Source organism: Numida meleagris, chromosome 10, assembly GCF_002078875.1.
Source record: "Numida meleagris isolate 19003 breed g44 Domestic line chromosome 10, NumMel1.0, whole genome shotgun sequence".
Classification (NCBI taxonomy): domain Eukaryota; kingdom Metazoa; phylum Chordata; class Aves; order Galliformes; family Numididae; genus Numida; species Numida meleagris.
The window spans coordinates 19,675,628-19,689,998 of record NC_034418.1 but is presented as its reverse complement, the minus strand read 5'-3'; the positions used below and the strand labels follow the sequence as shown (position 1 = coordinate 19,689,998).

The following is a 14,371-nucleotide window of genomic DNA, read 5'->3' as shown; positions in this document are numbered from 1 at the left end:
TAGCAGAAGAAGTGTAATGATGAGGCACTGAAATCCATGTTCCTGTTTTGTTTTTTTTTTTTCCTCTGACTAAGCTTAGGATGCAGAAGTGAAAACAATTTTCTAAACAGCACATTAAGAAAATGCATCATATGTCATTTTATGTCATTTGTTTACTGAAGGCTGGAAACACTGAAGGTTATTTTGCCCAGCTAAGTATTTGATACAAAGAATGGAGTCCATCAAAAACAAATATTCATAATAAAACTTACGCTACTCCAGTTAACATCAGTTAGTGTATAAGTGTAATTAGTAATGTACTGAAGAGAGTCTATGTCTGAGAAGAAACAGCTTTCTTGGCACTTCAAGTGCAAAGCTCCTCACTATGCAGTAAAAACTGGCTTCTGAGACTGTGCTTTTAGCTGAATATGTTGATTTAAGCTATAAGCAAAAGATATATTTTTTTTAAATTGCAGCAACTGTGCTCTTCTCTGGTGCTGTCTGACTCATACTTCTCTATGCCAGCGTGCTTACACCAACTTTGTATAAATACCATGCAAAGGAAGGTACCTTGCTTTAGTGGACTTAATACCATGATACCAGAACTGCCCTGCATGGATTTTCACACTCAACATCAGAATCCCTGGCAGTATGACTCTGATTTTGATAACATACAATATTCCACCCTTTTTAAGAACTAGGGCTTTAGTTCTAGGACTACAGATGTCTTCAGTGCTGCGGTAGTTGTTGATCTGTAAAAATCACTTCTTTACTGTGTGGGTAATGGAGCACTGGCACAGGCTGCACAGAGAGGTAATGGAGTCTCCTCCTTGAAGACCCTAGAAGAAGCCTGGACCTGGTCCTGGGCAACCTGATGTAGGTGTCCCTGCTTGAGCAGGGTATTTGGAGCAGATGGCCTCCAGAGATCCCTTCCAACAGTAGTCATTCTGTGACTGAAGCCTAAATGTTGGACAGAACACCAGATGTCCCCTCCAATCTAGCTTTAAAAGCCTTTTTTAGAAAAATACTAGATTGAGACCTCCATCTTCAGAATGGAGTCAATATCATTCCAACTTGATGAAATGGAAATTCAGACTTTGGGAAGATACAAAAATATCACCTAAAATCTTTCCAGCCATTAGGAATAAGATTTTAAGTTTAAACAACAGGATTTACATTTAGAGGAAACCTATCTTAGGTTAGCTTGGGACCATGTCCCAGCTGCTTTAAGATGTCTTCAGTCATGGTGATTGGGGCTGATTGCTTCATCCGTAATGAAAATGATTGAAGGTAAGATTTGGATAGCTACTGATTTTGTGCTGAAGGAACCACCAACAGCTATAGGACAAACCCAGCTTGCACGGTATACTGACTTAGTAATGCATCTGAATAATTCAGTGTGCTAGGCTCTGTTTAGCACTTTGTCTGGTAAGAGACACATTTATTCAATTACAAAGGGCTTCCAAAACACTGACATTTATCTGGTCCTGCACCTGGAAATCAGGAAAACCCTGCTAACTGGTTAATAAGCTGGAGTCTGCCTCACACTGCTCCCATATGAGGTATGAGCATACACAGAAGTATTAGAAGAAACAGTATTTCAGGGAAAAGAAGAATGCTGCAATACTAAGCTTGTGAAATCTAAATAATTAGAAATAGTTATACTGAGTTACATCAGAAATTGAAAAATATGTTCTTCCCTCCAGCTCATACCATCTTTCCCACTGCTGATAAATTGTATTCCTACCAGTTCCCTTGCTGGGCGGCTAACTTGTACTTGTCACCTCCTGCTCCACAGCTGGACCTGCAGTTTCCTTCCTAATTGCTGCAGGGTGGTCTCTTACCTCAAAGAGGTGTGCAGGATGTGAAATGCTGACACCTCACCAAAGGCGCCTTCAGAGCTGCTGCTGTGTTGGGAAGCCATCCACTTCTCTGAGCTTCTACTCATGGCGGTCCCAGAGCAGACCATTAACCTCAGGTGACTCAGTTTATTCCAGAGTCCAGTCTAGCTAGCAAGTACTTTGTCTTGATAACCAACATCATTGTTCAGCATCTATAACACTACTTTCTCTGCTTTCCTTAGCAGAATCAGCACGTTATAAAACCTTAATCAATTTTCTGCTACAACAAGATCAACAATAACGAAATTCAGCTGCTGTGAATGTGACAGAAGAGCCTTTTTCCTGTTATTCAAGACAGCTCATCAGTAAAGGTCACTCCTCCTCTGTCACCCATTGAACACAATACATAGAACCTGGACACTGCTTCTTGCATACGCACTTTCAAACAAATACAGTCACTAGAGAAGTGCAAAGACATCCGTGTTCCTAGCAGTACTGCAAATCAGTACAGGCCTTAGGAAAGTGTTGTAAAGAGAGTAGAGAAGCATTAAACTTTTCCCCACATATCTTACATGTGATGCAAGTGCAAGGAATTAACAGTGTGCCATTTTGAAGATCATGGGAGGAGCTGGAATAATCTCTCACAGTTGTTCTCTGTACTCCCAAGGTAAAGATGCTTGTAACGTGTCTGTGATTGTTTATTCCTGGTTAACAGGATAGATTACAGTAGTAAATTTGCCTGATGAATTAATTTAAATGAGCTGTTGCTTGCCAATTGGTTTAAGGAACTTGGAGTCAAACTGAGACATTAAGTCAGTGAATTTTTAGACATGGATTGCTCTGCTTCAAACTTTCAGAAGAAACATTTAACTAAGCTGGGGACCCATGTTAAAGGGACACTGCAATTTGCACTTGAAACAGGATGCTTGGAAGGGGATGTTTGTGGACATTTCATTCCATGTGTCTGGTAACAAGCTTTCCCCCTGGTCTTACAAAGTGCTGTAGATAGATAAAAATAATTCTGTTGTTCGGGTTTAATCTGCATATTCCCGTTGGAGATGGAAGAATGGCATTTCTGATTGATATGGGAGATAGTAGAGAATGGCATAGTCTATGAAACATGATTTTACGGTGCTCTGTTTCAGGGTATATTTAGATCTGAGAGCCACGATGTCTCAGGAGCAGAGGCAAGCAAAGCTCAGCAGCACAGAGGGTTACAAGTTTTAATCAACATACACACACATTCATACGCACACAGGCATCCATTTTTAGATAATCCCTGTAAGTAGGAAGCAGAAACTCCCTAAGCAAGTGCACTATTACTTACCAACCCTTGAGAGATGACAAACTGCCAAAAAGGAGAGAGAAGGACCATGCTGGCGGTGGATTCGATAGGCAGTGCCAGCAGGGTGTCCACTGCTTCAAGGGTGCACTTCTCCTCTCTCCCCCACCGCAGCCTCTCTCCTGCTTTGATTCTCCTAGGGGTCTGCACGGTTTTTCCCACCTGCATGCTGTACCCGTGCGGCCAATGTGTGATGCAGAGCCCAAGTGGAACACCTGCTTGCAAAACAAGTCTTTACAAAAACAAGATGAACTACCAAGGTCAGCTCTCTTTACAAAACAAGATATTTGCGGCTCCAGACAAATATCAGTTCCTGTAGAGCTGTCAGAATACTTTGTTCCATCCCAGGATCATTCTTTAGTCACGGGCCTTTAGGTCCCCGACACACGCTCTAAGACAGGAAATACTTTCACCAAACAAATAATGCAATATCATAATTTATTGTTTTCTTCTAAGCTTTTTTTAATCCACTGCCATGAACCTATCCTTCAGTTTCACTATGTATATCAATAGAATTTGTGTTCCTACCTTGTTTTTAGTCTTAGCACTAGCATGAATTCTTCTCAGTCTCACATGAACTGTGAGAACTCCAAGGTCAAGAACTCTTTCTGGTTTTGAAAGCTAGAAAATATAATTATTTCAGCTGAAAAAAAATCAATGGGTTCACCTAGTCCCAGAAATAGATCCCTACGTGCAAACCCAGGATCTTTCATTTATAGCTGGTTTATTCCATTTCCCTGCTATATGGCTAGTGAATGCAGGCATTTTGCCAACACTGCCATCAATGTTGGAGGCTCAGGCACAGGAATAGAGTTGGGGGGCTGGGGGGAAGAAAAAAAGAAAAAGGCTTGCCTTGAAAACAGCCATTCTGGAAAGAAAAAAAGAAAAAAAAAAGATCTTTCCAGAAAACACTGTATGGTTATCCTTGTGTTTCTTCTGGCATTACATGTTCCCAGATGGCAGCATAACAAAGAGTATTCTTTTCATTTGGCTTCCATTTATATTTCCTCTTCCGCTGCAGTGCAGTTGTTCCACATGGTTTCACTAGTACTTAGCTCTGGCTTGTGAAGGGGTTTGAGCTCTGACACCCAATCCCACTCTGGCAGTCTGTTTGCTTCCATCCACACATAATTCCTCTTTCCCATACACCCTGAACTTAATTTTGAAAACAGATTTGCATTACTCCAGCCTGTGTTGTAGCTTTGGAGAGTGACCCTGTGCTGCTGCTGGTAAAACTGTAATGAGTGCAGTCAGCATTCCCGTGTTACTTGTCCTGACCTAGCATGCCCATACACACACAGATGTATCTCTACCCTCTTCATCACTGGTAAATAGTTCTCCACCATGCAGCCTTCAGAGAGGAGGTAGAGAGAGCAGCTTTTCGGCTTTCAGAATTTTTTCTGGCCAAACAAAAGATCCAGTGATGTGTTTTTCTGTTCTTCTTCAGACTGAACCAGCCGGTACCCCAGTAAGTCCATTGCATGCTTGCACACGCTTTGCACTTTTTCTATTTTCTTGAAGGGAAACGTGTTCCTCCAGGCCTCGGATGTGCTCAGTGCATCTCTGGATCCAATATCAAATGCTTGACCTCCTTTTCCCTTCCCGTGGGTAATGTTGTGCACCCACTTCTGAAGCTCTGGTGTGAAATGGAGTCCTGCAAAGCGATACATCCGAGCAGCCTTTCCTAGTGGATCTCTGACAATGTCTTCGTAACGAACTAGCAGGTAGCGATCTTTCAGAAAGCTGGGAATAGCCTGGCTGCCTGCCTTGTAAATCTCAACGTGGCTTTTGCAGATTTCTTGCATTGTATTGTAAGGTCCCATTTCTCCTTTCATCTTCTGGGACCCCACAACAATGCCACTGTCACGTTTCAGATCTGCCATTGTATTCTCTCGGGACCTGAACACAGCCCGAGGATCACGGACCAAGTGAATTATTTTGAGGTTCAGGGACGGATCGGTGAGAAGTGGGTAGAGGACCTTCAGGTCAAAGAAGCGAACCTCCTTGATGGCAATATGGCTGTAGGTTTTACAGGCTTCCTCCACCTTGCTGAATGAGTATTTGCCACAGAGAGTTCTGCAGTTTCCTGCAGTGATTATGTCATTGCGACTGAAGAAGTCACAGGCAGGGGGGGAGCACAAGGCTCTGCTTGTCTCCCACTGAAATAAGTCAGACTTTTTCTTCTGGCTAGACATGTAGGCATCAAAAACAGACATGTCACAGAGAAAGACTGACCTGACCAGGTCCCGCACTGCCATGTGCAAGACTTTGGCACTGTTCTGGTACATTGTAACCCATACGTGCCATGCAGGCTCCATCAGGTAGAAGACACTGGGGTGCTGGCTGAAAAGCTGTCCAGTGAAGGATGATCCTGACCGCCAGGAGGAGAGAATGAGGATGTGGACTGGAGAAGGTTTTAATTCCAGTGAGGCAGTGTTGCTGCAGGTTGGGAAGTGGAAGTGGATCAGAAGGAAGGACAGAACTGCCAAAATCAAAAGCATCTGCACCCTTCTAGGTTTCATCATGATTGCAAGGGACCTGCAGAGACAGATAGAGGAAGTTCAGCATCATAGAGTCATGATGAAGGCAACTGCAGTGAATTAGGCTCCTGACAATCCCACTGCAGGCTCAGTGTTTTGGAAAGCTGTCATGCTACTATAGTACTGTGAAAACCACAGCTTACGCTATCCTTCTACCGCTAGATGGAGAGAGATTGAGACAGGCCTCCAGGGCTGTGGGGCAAGCTGAAGGCCAGCCCAAACAGAGCAGTGCTGGAGCCCAGCTTCTCACAGCAGCATACATCACTTTTGTGCAGCCCATAGTTGCACTGAACTCAGGCAGCCATGCCCATGCAGATTAGCTTCCTCCCTGCTAAAGTAGCAGAGGTCTGAGGTGTGCCCTAGCTGTCCACAATGCAGACACTGCTTATCATGTTGTCTAGGTTCATTACAATGTTCCCAGTTAAATTTCTCTAACCTCCAACCTCCTCCCTATGCCTTGCCCTCAATTTCCCTCTGCATGGAAGCCTTCAGAATAATTTGCGTGGAGGTGGGGAGCTGCATCCTCCCATAACTTCAGTTACTGTAGCACTGTACACATTTCCAAGTGCAGTCACTGCTGCTAACCAACTAGGAACCAAACTTATCTCTCCATCCAGCATATACACATACATTTCTTGTCTATCGTCTCATCTCTGTTCTGTGCACTCTTGTTCAGCTCAGGGTTCATAAGGCAGTGGTTACCATTTCTCAGAGCCAGAACAGAAAACAGGTTAGGCTGTGTACTGCCACTATGCGCTACCACATGAATTTTATTTTTGTAATGTCTTGCACGGATGAAGCTGTGCAGTTAGAGAGGAACCACATTCTTCTTGTCCAGGAGATAAGAAGCCCATTGATTTTTTTGGTTATATAAATCATAGATTAATAGAATTGTTTGGGTTGGAAGGGACCTTCAAGATCACCTAGTTCCAGCCCTCCTGCTGTAGGCAGGCTCTCCTCGGAGCCTTCTCTTCTCCAGGCTGAAGAGACCCAGCTCTCTCAGCCTGTCCTCATAGGGGAGGTGCTCCAGCCTTCTAATCATCTTCGTGGCCCTCCTCTGGATCTGCTCCAACAACTCCATGTCCTTCCTGTGCTGCAGTCTCCAGAACTGGATGCAGTACTCCAGGTGGGGTCTCACGAGAGCAGAGTAGAGGGGCAGAATCACCCCCCTCACCCTGCTGGTCACACTTCTCTTGATGCAACCCAGAATAGAGTTGGCCTTCTGGGCTGCAAATGCACATTGCCAGCTCATGTTGAGTATTTCATCAACTGACACTCTCAAGTCCTTCTCCTCAGGGCTGTTCTCAAACCTTTCTCCCCAGAACATGTATCTGTGCTTGAGAGTGCCCAGATCCAGATGCAAGACATTGCACTTGGCCTTCCTGAGCTTCATGAGGTTGGCATGTGCCTACCTCTCAAGCCTGTCCAGGTCCCTCTGGACGGCATCCCTCTGTATAAGTGTAAAGTTCAGTTCTGACAAGAAACTGATTTGCATAGTTATTCAGATGAAGCCTAGTAACAGCTGAAAACAAAGACCATTGTAAAAATAAATCATGTATCAGCTTCCTCCTTCCAAAAGAATACAGCAGTGTTTACCAGAAGTCCTGGCTTCCAAATGAACTTCGATGGTATCACTTCCATCTGGCACCACTAATATCTTTATTCTAATTCCCAGAAGAGTTCCTGGACTATAGCTAGACTCAAAAAAACCAACCAAACAAAAACCTGTTGAACAAGCATGAACACTGACCTTTAGATACTCAGGCAGATATAAAACCACATAAGCCATTATTTCTCTGAATACCTACGTGTGAATTGTCTGAATATGCGTAAAAGAGAATGGACTCAGTTTTGTTGGGAAGAGGGGATGCGCTTTCATTTTTAGCAAAACCAGGGTTTGACAACTGAATGTTGTATGCATTTCCCCCAACACAAGAAGGACATTGAGCTGTTGGAGCAGGTCCAGAGGAGGGCCACGAAGATGATCAGAGGGCTGGAGTACCTCCCCTATGAGGACAGGCTGAAAGAGCTGGGGCTCTTCGGCCTGGAGAAGAGAAGGCTGAGGAGACCTTATAGCGGCCTTCCAGTATCTGAAGGGGGCCTACAGGAAAGCTGGGGAGGGACTTTTTACCAGGGCACATAGCAACAGGACAAGGAGAAATGGTTTTAAACTGGAAGATAGTAGACTTAGACTGGATAGTAAGAAGAAATTCTTGACTGTGAGGGTGGTGAGACACTGGAACAGGTTGCCCAGTGAGGCTGTGGATGCCCCCTCCCTGGAAGCACTCAAGGCCAGGCTGGATGGGGCTGTGAGCAACCTGGTCTAGAGGGAGGTGTCCCTGCCTATGGCAGGGGTTGGAACTTGATGATCATAAGGATCCCTTCCAACCCAAACCATTCTGTAATTCTAAGATTCTACGATTCACAGAATATGCGGATCATTCTTGTGGCTGCTATCAGTGTTTACCTGATAAACAACCTCATGCAAGGCTGCAGCCTCAACGGGGAATTTTTTCTCCTATGAGAAGCAGCGATGAATTTTACCCCAACCAATCTATTTTACCCTGACCAGTCTGCCCCAAAGGGTGAGGAGAAGACCTAAAATGAGTTGTGTGCAGCTGTTGACATAGAATAGAGGAGCAGCAAAAAGAGTTAGAGGTCTATCAGACATTTCTAAATATGAAATAAATACTAATCATATGCACCTATTTTTCACCACTAGATCTCTTTCGCATAGCAGCTGGAATACTTCTAAACTAAGATCTTCAGCTTAACCACATTACTTTCCCTACAGCAAACATACAGAGCCACAAGCAGAGTGATTCAATCCATTTCACCTCATGAAAGTAAAATATGAAGGCCTCACAAAGCTGCAGAGTGAAGAGCCAAGAATAACTGAGACAATCTCAACTGTAGAACAAAAGAGGTGCACTACTACTGTCAGCTTGCAGAGAGATGAGCCAGGAGTTGACTCGGTAGTCAGAGAGCTGCAAGGCTGGCCCCTGTGAGAGGTGTCCAGTGGCTGCCCCATGTTAAATAAGAGCCAGTTCCAGCCTGCTCCAAAAGGGACCTGCCACCAGCCAGAGCTGAGCCCGTGAGTGACGCTGGTTGTGCCTCCATGAGAGCAGGTTTCAGAAAGGGAAAAACCACTGCACACAGTGTGGTGGAGTTTTGCTAGCTGTAAGCATGAAATCACCACAGCTTTTATGGAAACACACAGAGACCTAGGGAGAGCCTGATTCTGACAAAGAAAGAGCATTACAGAAGGCAGCAAGCAGTCCCAAGTACAGATACACACTGTGACCATGGCTGCCACATCTCCAGAGTACAGGGCTGTTGAATCTGTGCATCTGAGAGGAGTGATCATACAGTCTGAAACACCTTGCACCATGTCAACTGTGGCTTGGTATTCTACTACACAAATATGGGGAAGATCTCCAGACCTGCACTGCTGTAGTGGCACTGGTATAGCAATGAGTATCTGGTGCCAGGAAAGCCCCAGAGATCGGTCTTCGCTGGCAGTGATGGTTGCTCATAGTTTTATCATATCCTTCAATTTGACCTAATTAGCTTTTGCAGAATTAGAATTAGCATCTTCCCATTCAGAGAAGAACACAGCATGGCTGGCACTAGTGAGAAACACTGAGAAGACAGTCTAGAGAAGCAGGAAGTACCTTCTAATACAGACCAACATCTTCCATCTACACAAGGAATCGTACAGCACTTCATTGACATCCATACATCTATAGTGCTTTACAAAAATGATCTCCCAGTTCAGGCTGCTGAGCACAAGCAGCGAAAACGGTTCTGAGTACCAGAGCATCTGCACAAGTTACCAAGAAATATTTGAAAATCTCACCTTAGCATATCCTCTTGAAGCACTACCAGACTGGATTCAAGCAAGGCTTCCCTCCCGTATGTATACTTCAGCGGTATACACTCCTTCAGGCAGCCTTACAAACACCTTCACATTTATATACAGGCACTCAGCCTTCATGCTAGGCTCTCACATAAACATATATTCAGCTTTTACCTATACCTGCCTGCTACCTCCTCTACCTTTCATTTATGTCTGAGCTCTGACTACTGTGCCTGCCTACTTTTACCTGTCATAAATTACAAAGCTCCACCCTCCACTAGCAGCAAAGCATGGGAATGGCAGTTTCTTGCAGGAGCACAAATGACCGTACACTATTAGTAAATGAGAAGGGCCATGAAATTCATGAGGGCAACTGAAAGCTGATTTTGTTGACATCTGTCGCAGGCCTCAAAAGAGCCTGTTGACCTTAAAACGTGGAAGTGGGACATGACCTGCCTGAGTTGAATTTTTGGGAGCTGAAAATTGTCTGAAAGAAGCAGTAAAAGGAGCTGCTGGACTTGTCCTGTTAATAATTGAGAAGGACGTTGGAGCTGCAGTGGGGCTGTGCCAGGTAAGGTGGTAAAGAAGAACAGAGCGAGGGAAATGCATGATATTCTGCAACTGTGAGAAGACAAGTCACTGCATAATTCCTGTTCCAAGTGTCATCTTTTCTGTTACACTTTCTGGTGAAGTGTTGACCTCCTGATGGTGCCCTCTGTTCCTGGAGATCTTACTGTGCTGCTCTGAGGACTACTGGAGTAAAAGAAATAGTAGAAGCAAAAAATATGGGCCCTTCCAGCAGGAGGGGCAACCTGAACAGGGAAGGAAAGGTCACGTTCCCTTTCACTTGCTTCATTACAAACACAGATGGTCAAGGCCTGCTAGCTTTGGGTCAGGAAACAAGGTTAGAAGCTGGCAGTGGTCCAGATATGGCCCTGCAGAGACAAGCAAGCAATGTTCTGTTCAGCCTGGATTTCAGCTACATATTCCTAAGCCCTCCACAGACAGCACCTGTAACTCTTACAGATGTACATATAAATCCATCCTACAAAACTGGTATCTAAGGTCACACCATTGAGTAGCTCTTCCTGAAGCCTAATTTCTCCCTGTCAACACTTGCATGAACAGAGATATATGAAACTCCTACTCCACCTGTACATAGTTTGTCCAGGACACGCTGGTCCTTTGGCACCAGTACTCAGGCTCCATGACAGCACTGAACACTGCTGTATGGTGCTCTAATCACAGAGCTCAACAGACTTTCATTTGCACGGATCACAAGTACGAGCTGCTTGGCTGAGCTTTCCAGAAGGCAGCCTCTGTGGCATAAGCAGTTGTATAGAGGGGAAGAATGTACTCTTCCTTGGAGACAAGGCTTGGGAAGGCACATTGTTCTGGCACTCCGCCCTCCTAGAGACCTGCACATTAAGGAGAATACTCTGGCTTTTTAACAAAGCACCTGCATCTCCCTGTACGTCTGATTGATAAGCTTTAAGTGACAGATGAAGCAAAACACAAGCAGATGGCAGTCAGCCTGTGCTTAACAGCAATTAGCCCCCAACCACTTGGTCTTGAGCAACTTCCTTCCACCTCAAACAGTGGCTGACCACATTTCTGTTTTCTACTCAATTCCTTGATTAAAAGTGTTTTCTAGGGACTCAGACTTACGAGCCCTGTGAACTGCCAGTCCTTATTTCCTGAAGGAGCAAGTAATGTGTATTGTGCATGCACACACAGGCATAGTTGACCCAGCGCTGCAGCAGCAGTGGGAATAGGCTGAGGAATAACAAAGGTATGGTCTAGAGGTAATTTTTCAGTTCTGACACTGTAGCATAGGTGCCCTGAAGGCATGTCTTTGGTAGTCTGATGAGAGAAACAGGCATACCTAGAGCAGGAGAACTAGCTCAGCTGAAATGTCTGATCAAATTCTGCCCTGTGTTCTGCCATCATCAAGAGCAGGTGCCCAGAGAAGAGAACAAGCTTTCCTCCCTAGGTGCTCCCCCAGCTGCAGAGAGCTTTGGCATACATGATTCACCTATCTGAACATGGATGTTCAAAACAAGTTAGAGTGATGTCCTAGAAGTTCATGTTCCTTTCCATTAACTATGACAAGAGGAGAGGGTGATATTTTTGAATAGGTATCAGTTCTGAAGCTGGGTAAACAAAAAAAAAAAATCAGTTGAGAGTAAAGCAGTCTTTGAATTTCATAGCACCTAGGTTTTTTGTATTCATTTGTCCAGTCATGCTTTGAACTCCCTGATACTTTTGGCATCTACAGTACTCCCTGGAAATGAGAACGTATCTGGCTACATGTTGTGAGAACTACTGCCCTCTGTTTTGAACCTGGCATATTACAACTGTATTTAGTAATATCAACATTTTTGTATGAAAAGAGACCAAGAGCAATTTCTCCCTATTCGCAATCTTAATTGCTATCCACGATTTTAGCAACTGCCCTTACATGCCCTGTAGCATACAATTTCTCTTATACTGCATTTATATATAAAGCAGCTCATGGGAACAATGCTGCAGAAGTCTCTCTTTCCATCAATTGCAAAAGGAGCTCTAGTGATTAAGCCAGTGGAAGACTATTAACCCTGGAGCTGTCTGTCACACACAAGATCACAACCCTATGCAACACACAAGGGGACTCAGACTGATGAAAGGCCTTCAAACATTCGGCACATTTCCCCCCTCTTCTTCAAAACATGAACGCCCATGGGAACACCCTCCTTTGGAGAAAGCAATGTTTATTCACTGACAGGATTCCGGGCAGAGATGGGAGGTGCCTTTTCTTTTCTGAATGGAAGTTTGTTATCCCGTGTGGCTCAGATCATGTCTTTGACCTTGGAGAAACATTTAAATTCTCAAAGCTACTGCTTTTTTTGTTGTTGTTGTTTGGTCCTCTTGGCAGAAAGGCAGATTTAGAAGGCTACAAGTCTCACTATCATGTGCCTGTTAATATTTCATTAGAAGGATCAGTTAGTTCTTGACTCATGTTTCCTGCATCCCAGATATATGAAATCAGGAGCTGCCACGTGAATCAGCGCGGTGACTATGGACTTGTGAATGCTTGCCACAGAAAGAGATCTCTGTCTCAAAGCTGAGGGAGTTTAGGTGTTTTCTAGCTGACATGACTAAGGCTGTAGAAGACAGAGAAAGTTTTGGATCTGCTAGATCTGTGACAGAAAGCTACAGTGTGGCTGCTCACATAAAGGCCTGCAAACCCTGCTGTTGATTGCTGGATTTTGAATGCTGCTGGATTTTAAAATTCACAGGGAAAGCCTGGCTCTTTACAGAAAGTAAATTCATCAGTAGTCTCCAAAAAAAGGAACTTGTACTTCGATATGTTACTTTCATAGGGCTGTAGGCAGCAGAGCAGAGTTCTTTGCCTTTTGGAAACAGATCCTTCTGGCAGGGATGCTTTATACATTCACTCTGGTTGCATTAGAATTGGTTGTTCACAGGAGACGGAAAGGAAAAATCTACAGTCAGGCAAGCACCAGAATGCATCGATGCAATGCCCACACTAAATGCCAGTTAGAGCTGGCTCCTCCTGAGCCAGAGCAGAACTCACCCCATATGATTTCCAGAATGAGGAAAGACAAGAAAGATGACTTAAACAATGTCTTACATGCAACATCTCTCCATAGCAACTCTCTGGCACAGTCTGGTGTGATACTGTATTTCTGTTGCTACAGCCTTTCCCTTGAGTTTGAGATAAATTACAAAGTTGTAATCTGAATTATAAACCATTTAAAGTAAATAGACAAGCCTGAATTGACACAGTTTAGTCCCAGAAGATAAACTTGATCCTCAGACTTTGCTCCTGTTTAGCTCAGTTATTTGCCTAAAACGCCAAACAGTTTAGGGAATGACTTACAGCTTACTCATGGAACACTGATAATGGCTGGGAGTGGGATTTTCAGGTAATAGGTGCATGTGAGTACAGAAAGCATACAGAAAAAATTACCCAGAGTTGCAGTAGGCAAGAGAAAAGATGCTGGCTGACTCTTCCCCCCACCCTGCTTCACCCATAGGCGAGTGAACCCTTGTGCTGGGTTCCCAGACCGAAGGCTAAAATATAAGACACAACCTCAACCTTGTTCTGAACAGTCAATAAGCTTAGCTAGCCAGCTTTTAAGTGACGGTACCCCTACTGACAGTGCGTCTTATGTGCTTGTCCTGTCAATAGCATGACTTGGCCTGTGCCAAGCCTTCCTTCTCCTCCAGAGCTCCTCTACTTTCTCAGTCTGGTTTCAAAATCACTCCTAGTTACCATAAGAAAATGCTGTCCCCCAGCCTCCTTCTGCCACCTCCTCTTACACTCACTGTCTTTCCCACAGCCCCGGACACTTCCCTGTGTAGAATCCTGTCCATATCTCCCTTTGTCACACACTATTTCCTTCCTCCAGTGCTTGTGGGTAATACTACTGAAATAGGTCAGGTCATCTGGTGTCAAGTTCTGCCAGGGCCTGCACATACATCCTGGACAAATGAGGTTATGTGTCACCCTTCATGTACAAAAAAGCTTTGCACAACCACTTTCCTCTGGCATCTCATTCCCCATCCCACTCCTGAGCAATGCCAGGACCTCCTTCATCTTACCTTGATTATCTCCATGTGACTGCCCAGGTTCCAGCCCAGGACAAACTCCCATGGATCCAGGTGCATTCTGCATTCTAGCGGAGAGCAGGCCAGTCCAGGCAGTCTCTCATGGTCAAGGGCCATAGCTCCATGGTGGGAGGCACTCAGTAACTGTTCCAGACAGCAGCCCCATGCAGGGACAATCAGGACTGCTGGAGGAGAT

The 14,371-nt window shown here is 44.6% G+C and overlaps 1 protein-coding gene across 2 annotated transcripts; it reads right to left on the bottom strand.

Annotated features, from left to right (window-relative positions):
* On the bottom strand, window positions 135–14,371 carry CHST4 (carbohydrate sulfotransferase 4). 2 transcript variants are annotated; one of them, XM_021408779.1, is made up of 2 exons: window positions 14,170–14,371; window positions 135–5,700 (listed from the first exon to the last, which is right to left on the bottom strand). In XM_021408779.1, exon 2 carries the CDS (start codon window positions 5,685–5,687, stop codon window positions 4,551–4,553), a length of 1,137 nt encoding a protein of 378 aa, XP_021264454.1. In that variant the 5' UTR covers window positions 5,688–5,700; window positions 14,170–14,371; the 3' UTR covers window positions 135–4,550. The 2 variants fall into 2 exon arrangements, with proteins under 2 accessions (XP_021264454.1, XP_021264453.1); XM_021408778.1 differs by lacking the exon at window positions 14,170–14,371 and adding an exon at window positions 9,562–9,805.